The 19,314-nt window shown below is 36.5% G+C and overlaps 1 protein-coding gene across 9 annotated transcripts in view; it reads left to right on the forward strand.

Moving 5' to 3' along the window:
- Positions 1 to 19,314, forward strand: part of NLGN1 (neuroligin 1) — a 910,345-nt gene that overhangs the window by 197,476 nt on the left and 693,555 nt on the right. For 7 of the 9 annotated variants that reach the window (XM_058426454.1, XM_058426452.1, XM_058426457.1 and 4 more), the window contains one exon: positions 11,313 to 12,125. In XM_058426454.1, the coding sequence (XP_058282437.1) occupies positions 11,633 to 12,125 (493 nt within the window). In that variant the 5' untranslated portion in view covers positions 11,313 to 11,632. Of the gene's footprint in view, positions 1 to 11,312; positions 12,126 to 12,567; positions 12,628 to 19,314 lie in introns of all 9 variants that reach the window. The other 2 variants (XM_058426459.1, XM_032753229.2) reach the window with 2 other exon arrangements.

Genomic DNA, 19,314 nt, shown 5'->3' on the forward strand with positions numbered 1-19,314 from the left:
ATATAGGTAAACTCGTGTTATGGGGGTTTGTTGTACAGGTTATATCATCACCCAGGTACTAAGCCTATTACCCAATAGTTACTTTTTTGTCTTCATGAATATTAGCACTATTCCTCTCCTGTTCATGTTGTCCTCTCCAATGCCTAGTACTACTTGCCAAATATAGGAATGAAGATGAAAACAGATTACAAATTACTGTGGAAAAAAGTACTGTGTGTTTAGTTGCAAAAAATGTAATAAGTGTTTTGAGAGATAAGAGAAGGGAGTATTTTTATGACTTGAAGGACTAGGGAAGGAAGTCTTATTGACTTTTGAGCCAGGCCTTGAAAGGTACTAGCTGTGGTCCCTCCAGGAGAAAACTGATGGGGAGAGCATTCTCCAGGAAGAACAATCTTGGTGAACAAGTTGGGCCCAATTAACTGAGCGCTGCTTCCAGTGCTGTGCTGTATTAGTCTGTTTTCATGCTGCTACAAAACACACCCAAGACTGGGAAGAAAAAGAGGTTTAATTGGACTTAGAGTTCCACATGGCTAGGGAGGCCTCAGAGTCATGGCGGGAGACGAAAGGCACTTCTTACATGGTGGCGGCAAGAGAAAATGAGGAAGATGCAAAAGCAGAAACCCCTGATAAAACCATCAGATCTCATGAGACTTATTCACTACCATGAGAACAGTATGGTTGAAATCACCCCCATGATTCAAATTATCTCCCACTGGGTCCCCCCTACAACATGTGGGAATTATGAGAGTACAATTCAAGATGAGAGTTGGGTGGGGACATAGAGCCATACCATGTCATTCTGCCCCTGGCCCCTCCAAATCTCATGTCCTCACATTTCAAAACCAATCATGCCTTCCCAACAGTCCCCAAAAATCTTAACTCATTCCATAATTAACCCAAAAGTCCATAGTCCAAAGTCTTATCTGAGGAAAGGCAAGCCCCTTCCAGCTAAGTCTGTAAAATCAAAAGCAAGCTAGTTACTTCCTAGATTCAAAGAAGGTACAGGTAATGGGTAGATACAGCTATTCCAAATGGGAGAAATTGGCCAAAACAGAGGGGCTACAGGCCCCATGAAAGTCCAAAATCCAGCAGGGCACTCAAATCTTAAAGCTCCAAAATAATGTCCTTTGACTCCAGGTCTCACATCCAGGTCACACTGATGCGAGGGGTGGGTTCCCCTGGTCTTAGGCAGCTCTACCCCTGTGGCTTTGCAGGGTCCAGCCTCCCTCCCGGCTGCTTTTATGGACTGGCATTAAGTGTCTGTGGCTTTTTCAGGTGAATGGTGCAAGCTGTTGGTGGACCTACCATTCTGGGGTCTGGAGGAAGATGGCCCTCTTCTCACAGATCCACTAGGTGTTTCCCCAGTAGGGAGTCTGTGTTGCGGCTCTGATCTCACATTTTCCTTCCACACTGCCCTAGCAGAGGTTCTCCATGAGTGCCCCGCTGCTGCGGCAAACTTCTGCCTGGGCATCCAGGCATTTCCATACGTCTTCTGAAATCTAGGTGGAGGTTCCCAAACCTCAGTTCTTCACTTCTGTGCACCCACAGGCTCAACACCATGTGGAAGCTGCCAAGGCTTGGGGCTTGCACCCTCTGAAGTCATGGGCTGAGCTGTACCTTGGCCCCTTTTAGTCATGGCTGGAGCAGCTGGGAGGCAGAGAACCAAGTCTGTAGATTGCACACAGCACATGGACCCTGAGCCTGGCCCACAAAACCATATTTTCCTCCGAGGCCTCCAGGCCTGTGATGGGAGGGGCTGCTGTGAGGACCTTAGACATGGCCTGGAGACATTTTAACCATTTTCCTGGGGATTAACATTTGGCTCCTTGTTACTTATGCAAATTTCTGTAGCTGGCTTGAATTTCTCCTCAGAAAATGGGTTTTTCTTTTCTATGGCATTGTCAGACTGCAAATTTTCGAACTTTTATGCTCTGCTTCCCTTAAAAAACAGAATGCCTTTAACAGCTCCCAAGTCACCTCTTGAATGCTTTGCTGCTTAGAAATTTCTTCCATCAGATACCCTAAATCATCTCTCTCAAGTTCAAAGTTCCACAAATCTCCAGGGCAGAAGCAAAATGCCACCAGTGTCTTTGCTAAAACATAAGAAGAGTCACCTTTTCTCCAGTTCCCAACAAGTTTCTCATCTCCATCTGAGACCACCTGAGCCTAGATTTTATTGTCCATATCATTATCAGTATTTTTGTCAAAATCATTCAACAAGTCTCTAGGAAGTTCCAAACTTTCCCACATTTTTTGGTCTTCTTCTGAGCCCTCCAAACTGTTTCAACCTCTGCCCGTTACCCAGTTCCAAAGCTACTTCCACATTTTTGGGTATCTTTTCAGAAGTGCCCCACTCTACTGGTACCATTTTACTGTGTTAGTTCATTTTCATGTTGCTGATAAAGACATATCCGAGACTGGGAAGAAAATGGGGTTTAACTGGACTTACAGTTCCACACTGCTGGGGAGGCCTCAGAATCATTGCAGGAGGCAAAAGGCACTTCTTACGTGGTGGTGGCAAGAGAAAATGAGGAAGATTCAAAAGCAGAAACCCCTGATAAGACAGTCAGATCTCATAAGACTTATTCACTACCATGAGAACAGTATGTGGGAAACCACCCCCATGATTTAAATTATCTCCCACTGGGTCTGTCCCACAGCACGTGGGAATTATGGGAGTTCAATTCAAGATGAGATTTGGGTGGGTACACACAGCCAAACCACATCATATGTGTTACCTTCCATTAGTATTGTTTTTTTTTTTTTTTCTTGAGACGGAGTCTGGCTCTGTCGCCCAGGCTGGAGTGCAGTGGCGCAATCTCGGCTCACTGCAAGCTCCGCCTCCCGGGTTCACGCCATTCTCCTGCCTCAGCCTCTCCGAGTAGCTGGGACTACAGGCGCCCGGCACCACACCTGGCTAATTTTTTGTATTTTTTAGTAGAGACAAGGTTTCACCGTGGTCTCGATCTCCTGACCTCGTGATCCACCCGCCTCGGCCTCCCAAAGTGGTGGGATTACAAGTGTGAGCCACCGCGCCCGGCCTAGTATTGTTTATTCACAAAATTAGTTTGCTATCAGGTATAATGTCTACCATGTACTCATGTTTTACTCCTTGTTATTTAAAAAAATGCTTTATTGGTAATTTTTTTCTCCAATTAATGTTAAGTTTTAGTTGGCCTTTTCTCATTAACATTCTATTTTCTCTCTCTCTTTTTTTTTGTTATTGGAGAGGTACATTTAGTGTGGAAGTAGCCCAAGGGGAAAGGGAACAAATAGAACCATTTATATGCTCTGCAGAGAAATGGGGAATATCATGCAACTCTGGAAAACTATTGAGGGCTGCCCACAATTTCTCCCAGAAGGAGGTTCTGGGCAAAATTAAGAAGGAGGCAGCGTTTGTCTTTAGAGAGTGTTAATTCTTCTGCCTTATCTCTTTCTATTTCTTGAAGCTTGCTGCATCCATAAAATGTGCTCTTGTTTTATTGAAGGATGTTACTGTGGCTTTGTGTTTCTGACTTCAGTTTAATTATCTGTTACAAGAAGACGATAATGATCTCTACCTCATGGTACTTAGAGACAATAAAGGAGATGATGCAGTTAGCTCAATGTTTAGCCCCAGTACTTACTCATTTGGTGCTTATCATTAATCCAGTTATTATTAAATGATGCTCATGGCAGAATAAACTTGTCACCGCTTTAGTTCTCAATAGCCTTATGTTAATATGGCCATGACATGGGTCCTGGCATCCCTTGGAACTTCTCCATTATCAAGATCTTGAACTTTGATATTCTCATCTCAGAGTAAACCCTTTTTGGCCTTGGTTTTAATTGTCTTATATTTTTCCCCTTTGTGTCCTTCTGGTACTGCTTAAGTCTATATTTAGATTTAGTTGAACTGTTCAACATTAGGATTACCATTTCTTGTAACCTTTGCTCTTTGCTGTTCTACCATTCTTTCCTTCCTTATCCCCAACCCTGACTTCTATCATTTATTCTCTGCCCCAGGCTATTGAATGTTGCTGGAAAAAAGTTTCATCACCACACTCTTTGGAGTTGCTGCAAATTATGACTATTAACTAACCCCAGCAAGCAGATGAGCAGCCTTTTTATTTTCCTTCTGTTGATATTCTGCATGTTTCACTCTCCTCAGTTCCTCAACCTGAGCATAGGACTTTATTGAATTGGTCTCACTGAGGTACAGAGCACAAACTCCTGTGTCACAAAGGTTCAGGGTATGTTCTTTGGAGTTAGGCAGTCTTGGGTTTGTTTCTTGGATCTGCCTTTTCCTGGCATTGTGGCCTTCAGAGAGTTATCTGACCACTTTCACCCATGTTTTTCTCACCTCAAATAAGAGGGCTTGGCTTATAAATCTGTTGTGAAGACTAAGTGACATGAACTATGTAAAACGTTTTGGACAGCGATTGGCAAGTAGAGGGTGACCTACAATAGTAGCTGTTTCTGTTGCCATTTTCACATAATTGTGGATGAATCCAGCTGATATTTCAAAGTGAACATGGAATTAAGATTCTCTCTGGTTTCTTTTATACCAATTCATTCACAAAGGTAATGATTCCCACACCTTTGCCCCTAGTCTGTACGTTTGATAACCAAACCATATTTTTGCTAAAAGGTGAAAAATGTATACATATATGCATATATGTTACTTTTTAGTAAAAAATATGGTTTGGTTATCAAAAATTTATGTGGGAATATATATATATATATATATATATTTAATAAATATTTCTATCACCAGATTGCAAAACATACACAAAAATAGGCACTAAGAAAATGAGAAAGATAAAATTAACAGTATTTTAAAATGTCTTATAAATACTGATGACTTCATTGCATTATTCACTAATATCAAGGCACAGAGATTTTTAGGGCACAGTTCACAGCTAATAAAATGGGCATTAATTCACACTTCAAGTTATCTTCTTGAGGTTTTCAAATATTTTTTCTGATTTGTTGTTATATCTGATTAGATGGCCATTATTTTTAATCTTGTGATATAGCTGAAGAAGAGCTTGTCCTAAAAGTAGAAATTTCGTTTTGCCTTTTTACAGTTCTTTATTTATGATTGTATTTCTAGTACTCCCTTTCGTTGATATTTGATAAAAAGTTAATCCAGTAGTTTGTTTTTTAAGGGTTACTTTAATTACAACTTGATACAAATATGTAAATTTATTTATCCAATGATGTAAACTCTAATGCATCACTGCACATTGAAAATGAACAATTAACAATACCAAAATGCTACTGGTGGTTAACCAACTGCACTACAGACCAGTCTACCTTCTCAAGAAGACTGCAAGTGCTATATGCGTCAATAGCCTTGTGATGACACTGCTGTTACGTCATATATTCATATTAGCAAACTTTAATTGCTTTCTGTTTTTGTTTTACATAAAAAATGGCAAATAGAAGTTCAACCATTTAGTTCCCTTATCTAATCATCTTGTGATGGGGTATGAACATGCTGCTTTAGAGATCTCTGTCCCAAAATACTGCCGGTTTAATTTTCTTGTGAATGAATTTGATAATACTTTCCTTCTGCTAGGAATGTGTAATGGCTTTTCATCATCTAGAGAATAAAATCCTAACTCTTTAGCCTCTTAACGAAGGGCTTGCTTGATTTGGCTCTCACCTGCCATTTCAATCTTATCCAATGCTCATCCTCATTTACTCTGTCTTCTGGGCAAACTAGACTGTGCCTTCCTCAAAAAAGCCTTTTACTTTTCTTTCGGTCATAAGTCAGGCTTCCAAAGGAAAAAATAAGACTTTGAGATGAAGGTTTGTCTACAAGAAGTTTCCTGGGATGTGCCATTGGGAACAATTCCTGTAAGGGAGTAGGAGAATCTCAACCAACTCCTCCCTCTGCCTATTTTCATGGGGAGCTTTGGGGCTCCTCAGATTATTCTGTATTGAGAAAAGGAAGCCAGGCCTTTGTATACTGGCAGGAACCTGTCATTAAAATGGGAGCTGCCCTCAGGAAGGGTGAGCAGCACAGTGTCTGCTGAACATTCTTTCTGCTGTGGGATCCCTTCTGTGACCATCGGTGTTTGTCCAAATCATATTCATTCTTTTAAGCCCATCTCAAATTTCCCTTGATTCATGAACTCGTTTCTAATTTACTAACTGGAGGTAGACTTGTCTCTTCTTTTGAAGCCTAATATCATTTTGTAAAATTGTGTTCATTTGTTTATTCATCCCATTTTAAGTACTTACTATGTGAGTTAATTACATATTAGTTACTTTAAGTATTCATTTACTGAAAGGCGTCAAACAGTTTATACTCATTGGACAGCTTTATTACAGGCAAAGAATACAGTATGGCAACAGCAGAAGAAGGATATGCATTAAACTGAGTTTAAAAATCTCAGACTCTGGCTTCTTTGTTCTCCCACTCCTGGGTCACGAAGAATATCCTTTTGTCTCTAGGTCTTTAACCACCACTAGTGTATATGAAACATTTTGCTACAGGAAACCCAGTATCTGTCAGTGGTCAGGTTCTCTTACAGTGAACTGATCACGTAGATATATTCCAAGTATATTGCTAGCCTTGGTCATCAAGTTTCATCACACTCTACTGAAGCCAGATAATATTAAATTGCATTATTTGTTAAATTAGTATTACTAAGTCCATTTTTATATCCATTTATTATTACCATATATAGTTGACAAGCTAGTGTGGCCTGACTTCAAACCACCCACAGACCTATAAGTGCAAAACATTATTTGTCTTTAGTTAGTATAGTTGATCTTCATTATTCCTGGTTTCTGTATTTGCGAACTTGTCTATTCACTAAAATGTATTTGTAATCCTAAAATCAACACTTACAGCACGTTTACAGTGATTCCACAGACATGAGCAAAGCAGCAAAACTTTGTCACCCTATGAGCATCTTGCCAGCTGAAGTCAAACAAGGCATTGCTCTGCCTTCTTGTTTCAACTTTATGAACACAGGTTGGAGATAGTAGAGGCCGTGCAGTGCAGTGCAAGATGCTTCATCTTTGGGATCAATTGGGGGCATTTTAATCCCAACTCTAGCACCTGTTAGTGAGGCGGCCTCAGGCACTTAATGCTTTAGAACCTCAGTTTTTCTTACATAAAATAAAACAGAATCTACTAGTTGCAAGCATTAAGGATTATAACCTATAATCTATGTGAGATTTGTATATCTATATATGTGGGTATATCCATGTACGTGTGCACACACACACACACACATATACATACATACACATACACATGTGTATGTCTTTAAAAACAAAAGGTCTGTGTTCCCTAATTTAGTGTTCATCATGACTTTATAGAACATTACTACCATGAATAACAAGGATCCACTGTATATTGTATAGCATTGGTTAAGAGTCACCATCAAGCCAGGGAGCTGTAATGGTAAGCATGCTGTCCAATCCAGACCAACTGAGATTTATCCATGCTTGCACTATATAACAAATTTTCATATAGATTTTATGAGGGTCATAAAGATATTTTTTAAAACACACATGCAAAGTCTTGCCCCAGGTAAGAAATTTAGTAGGGAGGAGTTGAGTTCAACAAGAAAACAAAGAAACGCAAACAAGAAAACAAAGCAAAGTAGAAATAAAAGGTTAATTTTTTTTTTTTTTTTTAGAAAAAGATATGTAAAAGGTACGTAAAGTTAGAAGTCAGATATTTCCTGCTAGGCTCCGCTCCCACATTCATCATGTATTTATTGAACACATGTCACATTTCATCTTGCATTAGAGTAATTTTTTTTAGATTACTTATTCCTTTACAATGTCGTAAGCTACTTGGGAGTAAAGAGTAGATTGTACATGTCTTTCAATTCTCCTTAACTTTCAGTGCAATAGCTTGCACATTGTAAATATCTAGTTTGTTGAGTGAATGAAAGATTGGATGAATGTGGCCACCCACTGTAATTATCTAACGTCCCATACAGTTCTCCCTACTCCTTTTTCTGAGTTTCTCAGAAACAAACTAGTTGAGGGACCAGCTTTTGATGAATTAATGTAAGGGAGAAAATGTATTACCATTTATGATGTGCTTTTAATTATTATTTATTTTTATTTTATTCTTTTAATGGGACTATATATGCTTTAAGTCAAAAAGAGGAATAATGGGGAAATTTTTGAGCTAGTATCCCTATTAACTTCGAAGTCAGATGAAGCTAGTCCTATGTGTGGATTGACAGGCTAATCTATGGGTAATATCTGATTTGGTGTACCAAGTAAGAGTTTTCTGGCTTTCTTATTTTAATGTATTCGGAAATACTTCAAACATACAAAGGAATACAGAGAAATCAAATACTAAGGTTTTGTCAAACTTGCTGTAGTTTGTTGCTGGCCTTTTAGGGCCTTACCACAGGTTATCCGTCTTAGGTGTCAATTAAATAATTGGCCCAGTTAATTGATTAGTTGCTAGAATGAGCCTTCTTCTCTTTCCTTTTTACTCAGAGATGACAGCTATCCTGTTACTATGTATTTATGTATTTGAGAATAATATATAATATTCTTTTACATACTTTAAGCTTTATTTAAATAGTATTTACTGTACCTAATTTTCTGTGACTTGTTTTGCCAAAAATTTTGAGATTTATGTATGTTGATATTTTGGGTTTAGGTCCTTTGTTTTCACTAATGTATACAATTTGAATTTGTGAATACATCATAATTAATTTATCAATATCTATTGATGGACATTTAGGTTGTCATAGTTTGGGGTTTTTTTGGTTACTAATAAATGATCAAATTATTACACAAATCATTGTTTTAACGTGATTTTGTGTAATGACGTAAGAGAAACCTATCACTACATTCAATAGAGTAAAACTGGTAAAATATGTATAAAAAATAGCAAAATAAAATATTAACTTCCAATAAGAATAGGGCAGACCATTTTTTAATTTCTCTGTCCTATGAAATTGTCAGAATATTTACTGAGACTTCGTCTTCTGAAGAAACATAAAATATTTTTACAATTCAATTTTAAATACACTAGGATCAATTTCTTAAAAAGTGATAATTGTGAATTGAGGGACTGTATCATGTGCCGTGATCATAAGGATGGCCTTTAAATCAGATAGCACTGGGCTCCTGGATCTGCTACTAATTAGCTAAGAGACCCTGGCCAAGGTAAAAATTAACCTCTTCAAGTCTGAGTTCCTCATGAGTAAGAAGGGGATAACTGTTGAATCCACTTCATAGGGTTGTAAATGGACATAAATGCATGAAAACGGAGGATTTTTTAATATACTAAGGAAGCATCAATAAATAGGGGGAAAATTGTCAACAAATTTGAGACTTTCTATTTAGGCATTTTGTTTTTAATTTTAGTACTTTAAATAAGCCATATTTTTACATTTGACTTGGATGACTGCTATTATTACAGTAGCAACTTCTGAAAATTTGGGGGGATCAATACTATAGTTCTCCAAACATACAACATGTAAAATGGGATATTTTTGTAACCTCAGGAGCTAAACATTCAAATTTGAAAATCCATCATGGCATGCAGAATTCCAATCCTGTGCAATTTGCGTTAAAGTAGCACATCAGTGGGAAACAGGAGCTTCTTTATCCTTAACACAGGGATTTCTAAGTACAAAAAAAGCAGTGTTATTTTGTTAATAACAAAGCAAGTATTTGATATCAGTTGTGCGAAGAAAAACTTTTGGAAATTGCTGTAGAGTACTTGAAAATTAGGTTGAATAAAACATGATGATGGACTTTTAAGACCTCAACACAGGTTCTCTGAGTTAGGTGTCAAAACAGTGCATTTTTAACACCAAAAGGAACTTGCAAAGACTCATTCATGCTGTGGCCCACTATGATGCTGCACAAGAATAAGCATTATATACACTTTACAGAAATGGGTTTGTGTAGCTGAATCTTCGATAAATGCTAGAGTTCTGGAACAGGAATTGGATTGGTCTAAGCCTGTCTTTTGTATATTAATGTGCTTTCACAGCAAAGGTATGTGAATTAACACAGACTAAAGTATCTTCAAGGAAAGAGATTTATCTCCTTATAGCCTTCTGCGATGGATTGTTCAGAGCTAAAGACACACTAGGCCAGAACCAAATCTCCTGCTGCCCTATATAGTTTTTACAATCTCCTTTTAAGTAGCACAAAGTCAGGGCAGTCTCACTGCCAGACCAACACTTCTTTAGGTATCTTCCCATAATACATAGTATAGAACCATCTCTAATACAAATCAACACTTTATTTTCAAAGTAAGCACTTGAAAAGGTTGCTTGAACAAGAAAAGACACATTTTTTGAGCTGTACGTTATTTGACAGTTAACATCACGTTACTCCATGGATTGCATTGCACTGAATGTTATATTATAGTCTGATGCAGTTTAAGTTGAACTGTGTAAACAGTGATAGATGTTTGATTAGTGTTAATATGCAAGACGCCGTGATTAGGTATGATTTTTTTTTAATCACCACACTCTCTTTTTGTAATCTTCCTTTGATCTCTGACAGAAAAAAACTATAATTTAAAATATATTGACTTTGACTCATAAATTAATTTTTGCATTGCAAATTTATTGATATCTGTAATATATAGCAAGATGGTAAAATAACTTGTCTGCAAAAAAAGATGTAAACTTCTATCTCTTTTACAAATTGTATCTAATGCCATTTTCTCTTTTAAGTTCTTGAATCTTAATTTCAAATAGGAAACCTATAAGCAAAATTTTATGAAAACATTTGAGATACAGCAAGGAAGTGAGGTAGTTTCATCTGAATAATCACAGCTGAACTCATATTAATTTTCTTGTCCTCATATTATCTTCCTTTTTTTGATAAGCATAGGATTGGGAACCACCTTTTTGTTTGTTTTCCAATGCATACAATCATTCTTACAGGTTTGTGTCTGTTCTGCTAGTTTACTGCCAGTTTCTTAAAATATTTTCTGCTATTGGGTTTTAAAACTGAAACAGATTAATCTTCTATTGCTTGAAGTGATTGAAGACTATTAATAAAGTATAAATTTCACACCTAACATTCAGTATTTTTAAATACTTTACTGTGACATGTTTCTAAAACTGTGTATTTTAATAAAGACTGCTTCCACGTAAATGTATATAAAGTCAGCAGATGCATTTCTCAATAATCTTATAATCAGTTAGTTTACTTGTCATCTCACTTCAATCCATGATTTTCCTATGGTAACATTTAACTTACCTGATGCTAGTCATTATTAATGTATTTCTGTAGATTGTAAAACATCTAGTTATCACACTGCCTATGTTAGCTTGTTCCAGCTCATGATTTATTTTCATTTTTTCTAGGATATAGACCTGCAGCTAACTGGATTTGATTTATAAGAGAGAAATCTGCAGTCAATGCCCACTCTTGCCACACTGCTAATATGGAAAACAGAATGTTCAATAGGATATGGTCTGATAAATAGTGATGATTGAAGATGCTGCTCCAATACATGTGAAATCAATGGGAGATATCTGCTGTCTGAAGATCTTTCAGAGCTTTTCTCGACAAGCTCCCCTGTAACAAATCGGAGGTATATTCTACCATTATACAGTCTTTCTCAAGTGGATATAAATACGTTTGCCTCACTGTAACCAGGCAACTAGACAACTAATGTGGGACCATGGCACTGCCCAGATGCACGTGGCCAAATTATGTTTGGAGAGCAGTGATGGCATGCTTGGTACACCGGGGATTGGGTGCCCCATTGACTCTCTGTATGTTGGGATGTTTGCTTCAGGCTGGCCATGTGCTATCACAAAAATTGGATGATGTGGACCCACTGGTGACTACCAACTTTGGAAAGATAAGAGGGTTTAAGAAGGAACTCAATAATGAAATTTTGGGGCCTGTTATTCAATTTCTTGGGGTTCCATATGCAGCCCCACCAACAGGGGAACGTCGTTTTCAGCCTCCAGAACCACCATCTCCCTGGTCAGATATCAGAAATGCCACTCAATTTGCTCCTGTGTGTCCCCAGAATATCATTGATGGCAGATTGCCAGAAGTCATGCTTCCTGTGTGGTTTACTAATAACTTGGATGTGGTTTCATCATATGTGCAAGACCAGAGTGAAGACTGCCTATATTTAAATATATATGTCCCAACCGAGGATGGTGAGTTTATTGCAGGAAAAACAGGGAGATATATTTATATATTTTTTCTATTCTAAGTTCTAACAATATTAATTCATGTGTACTGGTAGTATGCATGGCTTTTCCTGTTGGCATGTAGACATATTTTACATGCGTGCATGGTGCTCTTTTTGTTTATGTGTGTCAGTGTATCTGTACTTATTTTTTTCCTGTGCTTACTCATTTTCTTTCCTCCACAGCACGTATATTTAGGTAGAAATGGGTTTCTAATTTCCATTTCCTACCAAATGACTTCTGAGAAGATGCATCAACATTTCCTCATTGCATGTGCAGGCTCAACGAATTGGGGATCTTTCGCACTCAGTAAATGCAGGAGCGTATTGAGTTAGATAGTGGTGTTGCATGTTCCGGCGGTCTGTGATGGAGCGCCATGTTATTTTCTAGTCTTCTATTCATTTTTCAGTAAAAAGAATATCCAAGGAATGTGCCAGAAAGCCCGGCAAGAAAATATGTAGAAAAGGAGGTATGTATAAAAGTGGAAATTAAAAAATGGGGGAAAAGCTTGCAGAGGACGAACAAGATACTCTCCCTAAGGATGATTTGCTGATGCTGGGAAGTAAATGGTTAGGTGATATTTGGAATCTGATGAAGGCTGTCAAGGAATATAAAGGTGTTGAAGGAGAGCTCTAGCTGAGTAGATTACATTGGCAAAGCTCATTGGTTGTGCCTTGTGTTCTGGTGCCGGTAGCATCGGCAAGAGTTGAATCTTTGCTTTGAGTTTGTGTTTAGTGGAATATGTACTTAGGCTATTATGATACCTGCAAGGAACCCAAACAATGCTGTCTTACTAACTGGTAACTCTGATCTCTGAACTCTTTTCTACAGATATATATTTGTGTTCCTCTTAAAATTTGATCACTCAATCACAAATCTAGTTCTTTTTTGTTTATTCTCAGCATTCCTTCTGAATACTCTATGGACTTTCTCATCCTAAGGGTAAATTTTCCATAATTATTGAGCAATTATTATTATTAAGGTAATAGTGTTTTTTTCTCTTAGTCTTTTCATTTTCAGTCACTTTTCCAGAGGAGAATGAGATTTTGCAGATTTGATACTAAATATTTACAGTCTTAAAATTACTTTAACATTTTTATATTTACGTTAAACAATTTAAAACATAGAGAAGTGCATGATTCAGAAGCTACAATTAAATCAACCTTCAAATCATCCTCTAGCCAGATTGAGCAAATGTAGACACTGACAGCTGCAAGCTTGCATCTGAATGTAGCTTGTCCACACTCCACTTTTATATAACATTCAGTAAATCACTCATAGGAGAGTATGCTTTTCTATGGCAGTAGATCATCTAAGTGTTATTTTGACCTTATTCATAGCTTTGTAGAATTTCCAATCTTCATACAGAAGTCATATTAATATTCTAATGCTGCACATTCTCTCTATGCACTTCTAATATCCTGGCTGGACCAAGTCAGATTTCATTATAGCATCCTTGTGGGGCAGGGAATGTCTAAACTGTTCTGTTTTACTGGGATTGCATTTATATGCAAGACACTTTATAAATAACAAAATTCATAACTCAGTACAGAAGTATTTGCATTAAATTGAGGGTTTTTTTGGTTTGCTTTGTCTTTGCTCTTATTTCTTGGGTAATACTGGTAGAGTGGGATTTTACTGATGTTATGAATTGGGTTAAAAGCACACTATACTTAAGAAGATGGATATGGAGGCAACAAGCATGTTTTAAATGACTTTAAAAAGTCTCTTTTTTTCTGCAAATGAAAATAACTGCAGTAATTTACATACCTTCAACTAATGTACAATACTGCAATAGTTATTATTATGCAGCTTATCAAGCATGTGTAATTAGCTAAGTGACTTTCGCCTCCTATTACAAAGATGTTGATTCACAAAGTCATAAATAAAGATGCTATTGAAGAATGCATAAATAGAGCATAATAAATAAAAATATGTATGATGAAGAAAAAGATAAGAGCACCAAAAGGTAAGCTAGTGAGTGAGAAAGTGACCTTTCTTCTCATACAACTTTAGAGGATAAAAGATTTATTAGAAAATTCTTTTTCATTGTTCTTTGTATTGTTGGTTCCATTTGCTTTAGTAAGAGAGTTGGCAAAGAGATGTGTGGGCAATGCTATTTACCTCCACAAACTCTGAACTAATTAATAATTAGAATGAGGACAACATCTATCAATGCCCACTTGAGCCTGTATGGTTTACAGTTTAAATCTATTGTGCTTATTCATACTATTAACTATGCATTCTAAAAATCATTTTGGCTTGGGAATTTAATATATCCTATTATTATTATTAAATACATTCTGCTCATTTATTAGCTGTTTGTACATTATCCTAAAGTCTAAATACCAAAAATTTTTAATGTAATTTTATTATATACATAGTATTTTTAAAATAAACAAAAACTAAAGTTTAGAGTTTAGCTTTTAACTAGAGGAGTAGAAATCATCTTTCTGAACTTTTACCTGTTTTTTTTTTTATTATTATTTTTCTACCATGAAGGGGCTATTTTGGTTATTTCAAGATACCATATTTTTGGGAGTCAAGAAATTGTTAGTCACTTTATATCTGTTTATATATATACTAATATATACTGCATGTGGACTGTGAGATTTTCAGTAGAATGCCAGGAGTATATAAATGACGGTTTAGGAACTGTGAGAATAGTTGCTTTGCCAGGACTTTATGAATGATGGTTCAGGAACTGTGAGAATGGCTGCTTTGCCTTTTATCTAGATGCCATTAAAATCCTGTCTTGTTATTATTTATTCTTTTATTATGTATGGATCACCTGCAGAGACAGATGGACTCCCATCCCTGAGCCAAGTACTCTATAATCTGTGCATATTGTATTCATGCAAAACTATTTCCTAATTGCCAATTACAAGCCACATACTATTCATGTCAGTCCTCTTCCCATAGAACTTATAATCAAACGACTTTACAAAGAGCAAAGCATTTTCTGTACTTTGGTGTGCATAAAAGAAAAGAAATCTTATCCCTCCTCCAAGAGATGTTGTTCTATAATTTTTAAATAGAGCATTTACAATATTTTCCTGCAATTTAAGAAAAAAGCTCATTTTTATCAATAGGCTGCCTTTCATTTTAAAACAGGTCCCAGTTGTACTTTTTAATCTGTTTTTTAATATTTCCCATGATAGTTTTAGCCATATGTTAATTACCCTCTAGATATTTCTTCAGAGTTTTATCCTTACAAAATGGAAAAGAAGAATGAATTCTTAAAATGAGATGATTTTCAACACTTGAACAAACAGGCAGATAACATGATAGAAACTGGAGTTTGGTTGTGGAGAACAGACACCTGGTTTTACATATTAGGTGTTTTGCATAATTTATCCATTTAATCATCATAGCAACATTAGGAGAAAAGTATGTTACTCTCTCTGCTTTTTAATTTTAAACTTTTTATCTCTATTTTACAAGTGAGAAGGTAGACTCTGAAAAGTTAGGTATTCCAACCTTACCACTGACTGCTAGTTAGTGGTAGAGGCAGGTTTGGCCTTAATTCTTTTTTACATTAGATAGATTTCCGTTATGTTAAATTACCTTCTGTGATGATTTCCATAGCAGAGACTTATATCTATCCATCCTTCCTCTCTCTCTTTTTTCCTTGGTTCTTTTACACGTTCAAATATGTAATGAGTTCTTTTTATTCTACCACTTGACCATATTTTAGACAGACTTCATGCTCACCTTAATTGAATTGAATCAAGCTAATGTTAGCAGCCAATTTCCAAAAATATATTCAGTAATCATTCAGTGAATACTTTAAACCTCAATTACTTTTGCACCAATCTAATAATATCACATGCTTCTTACTGTCCAGATTAAGATCCCCACATATTCCTCCTGGCTGCTATCAAGGAGTTGCTTTAACTTGCTTAAGTTTCCCTCTGTTTCTTTAGGTCGCTCTCCTGTGAGAGTTGCTAACAAACAAGCAAGTGGTCAAATATTAGGCAGTAAACCTGAGAAGGAGAAACAAAGGACCCAGAGAGGATTCACAAACACATTGTCTGGCTCATGGATTCTCTAGAGTTGTGGAGTCTTGTGTTACTCCAGCACTTTTACTATTATTTGCATAGCTGTTCTAAGATGGATACAGAACTAATTTTCATTCCTGCACTTGTGAGACATTAACTTGCTTTTTTATTGACCCCAATTTGTATTGTGCAGAAGATTAAAATCTTTGTAGATGACTCTGGTACAGTCATTTACTCTGAGCATTTTGTTCTTGATTTTCAAAAGTGTTTTACTTTTACATGCTCTGGTTCATAGTCTTTACCTGAGATAATATTGAATTCCTTCAAGAGCCTTTTCCACAGATTTTTGGTTTGTCTGGTTGTCTATTTAACATAGGGACTGATTTTTTCCTAATTTAATATGTATGACAATGACTCCTAGTACTGTCAAGGTTTTTAAGACTCTAAAAGGGATTATATTCCAGAATGTTCTTCTTTCTTGCTTATACATTTCTAACTCATTTACTTATTCATTTGACAAATATTTATTGAGTACTTACTCTGTGCTGACTATTGCTCTAGGTACAGAGTAAATAAAAGAAGATAAAAACCTTTCCTGCTTGTGTGAAGCTTATAACCTAGTGGTAGAGACAGTTTGTAAATGATGAACACAATGAAAACTAAATTAAAAAGATGTGAGAAGGTGAGAAATTGAAACAGAGTATGAAAGACCAAGAGTGCTGGTATGGAGAGTGAAAATAGTTAAAAATGAAATGAGGACTACCTCATTCGAGCAAAGATCTGAAGGAGATAAAGTGAGTATCTAGAGAAAGATATTTAAGGAACAATTAGGAATATAGCAGATCTGGAAAGGGAGAGAAGCGAGAGAGACAATGATATTCAGAATAATCCGACTTGATATTTTTAAAAAGTCACTCTGGCGGATGTACTGAGAGTAGGTTGGGGTGGAGCCAAGATGGCCGAATAGGAACAGCTCCAGTCTGCAGCTCCCAGCGTGAGCGACGCAGAAGACGGGTGATTTCTGCATTTCCATCTGAGGTACTGGATTCATCTCACTAGGGAGAGTAGGTTGTAGGAGAGCATGGAGAAACGGGGAGAGTAAGAGGAGGCTCCAGGTAAGACTTGGCCATGGTCCAGGCTCAAACCAGGGTAGTAACCACGGAAGTGATAGATTCTTCATATATTTTAAAGATCACATTCCTTGATCAATTTGCTGTGGGCTGTGAAAGAAAAGAAGAAGTCAAAGAAGATTACTAAGTTTTGGATCTGAATACCTGGAAGAATAGATTTGCCATCAATTAAGATGGAAAGGAAGAAGGGTTTGGGGAGAAGCAGAGGACAAAAATAAGTTTAGTTTTGGACATGTTTAATTTGAAGTGACCCTTAGACATTCAAGTAAAGACATCAAAAAGCCAGTTTCTTGAACCAACATCTTGAATTAAGGTAGAGAGAAAGGTCTATGTAGAGATATAAATTTGGCAGTCACTCTAATATAGAAGGTAAAGATTTCAAGTCATGACCTTGAGAGAGAGTAAAAGGAAGTGAATGAAGATAACAAAAGAAACAAGACACCAAGGTTTAATTTATAGGAACATTCCAACATTGTGAGGTCTGGAAGAAGAGAAGGAAAGCAATGGTAACTGAGAACGAATTATGTTTGAGATGGTAGGTAAACCAAGATTTTTTTGTTGGCCTTGAAGTTAAGTAAAGAAAATGTCTCCAAGCGGGCATAGTGATCAACTGTGCCAAATTAACTTTTGTGGGGTGGTGTGGGTTTTACACACTGTAGTGAGTCTAAGAGAGAATGGGTGAAGATTTGGAGTGGCTTAACATAAATAATTAAAGAGTTTTGCTTTTTAAAAAGGGATCAGAAAAATATGAGAAGTGAGGAAAATAGAGGTTGTTTTTGTTACAGTAGGTTAAGATAGAAGAAATAAAGGAATATTTTTATACAGCAGCAAATGAACAATTTTAAATATAGGCAAAAGATGGTAGAAATTCTGGAACAGTATCCTTCAGTAGGTGAGAAAGGTGGGATTTGCAGATTTTGAATTAAAGGAACATGGGTAGAAAAATTAATATGTTGCTATGCACAGTACATGAGTGTGAGTGCATGGGCAGAAGTATAGTGGGGTTCTGCTCTTATCTGATTCTTTCTATTTCAATTGTTTGATGTGTAATGTTAAGGGAAATGAAGATAGAATTAACATCGGTGAGATCTTCCTGTGATCTAGACATCATGGCATATTAATTTATTTGATATCGCAACAGCCTCGTGAGGTTCTCACCGTCACTTTCCAGATGTAGGAATGGAGGAACAAAGAAGTTAAATTATCTTGCCCAAAGATTCATAATTTGTTGCTGGCCAACTGTTTCCTTTGAAAGGGTTATTTTAGAATGGAGGAACTAAAACAAAACAACAAAAAGAGCACAAAGCAACAATAAGAATCATGTTTATATGGGATTTAAGATCACATAGAAAATGAAATTGGTAGCCAATTTGCTAGTAGAAAAATCACCACACACTGAAATAATTAAAACGCCTAGTTCACTTAGAGTTTGAAGATGAACGTAAAACTATATTGAACCAGAGATTTGGCTTCATATTTGAATTAGTAACTGTGGACAGATGTGGTTATGTCTTCTAAAAGCTAAACAGTGTAAGTTGGGACTCTGAAATGAAGTAGATCTAAAGGGCTGTAAAGTTTTAAAAGAACAACATCAATTGTTCCATTGTTTACTGACAGGCAGAGACAATCTCCTGAAACAGATGATTAAAAGACCATTTTAGTTGTCCAATTCAATTTTCCCAAAGAATAAATACTTTTTTTTCTTATAGAAACTGAGGTTGAAGTTGGAAACATTTAAGATTTATGCCACCAGCAAAAAGAGTTATGCTAGAAAATAAATTCTTGGTAGAAACTGCTATCCTTTCTCCTACCATATGTAATATCTTTCCTTACGTATTCTTCACATATATAGCATTCCATGAGCTTAATAATTAGAATGCAATGTTTTTTTTTTTAGTTGACTTCTATGTTATTTACCATTACACATTTTGTAGATAATATTCTGGTCTTTAATATTTCTCCTATGAATACTCTTCTCCTTCTTCCTCCCCTGGCAGTACATGCTAATGTAGTTTAGGACATGGC

This window comes from Hylobates moloch, unplaced genomic scaffold (genome assembly GCF_009828535.3).
Source record: "Hylobates moloch isolate HMO894 unplaced genomic scaffold, HMol_V3 SCAFFOLD_13, whole genome shotgun sequence".
Taxonomy (NCBI): Eukaryota; Metazoa; Chordata; class Mammalia; order Primates; family Hylobatidae; genus Hylobates; species Hylobates moloch.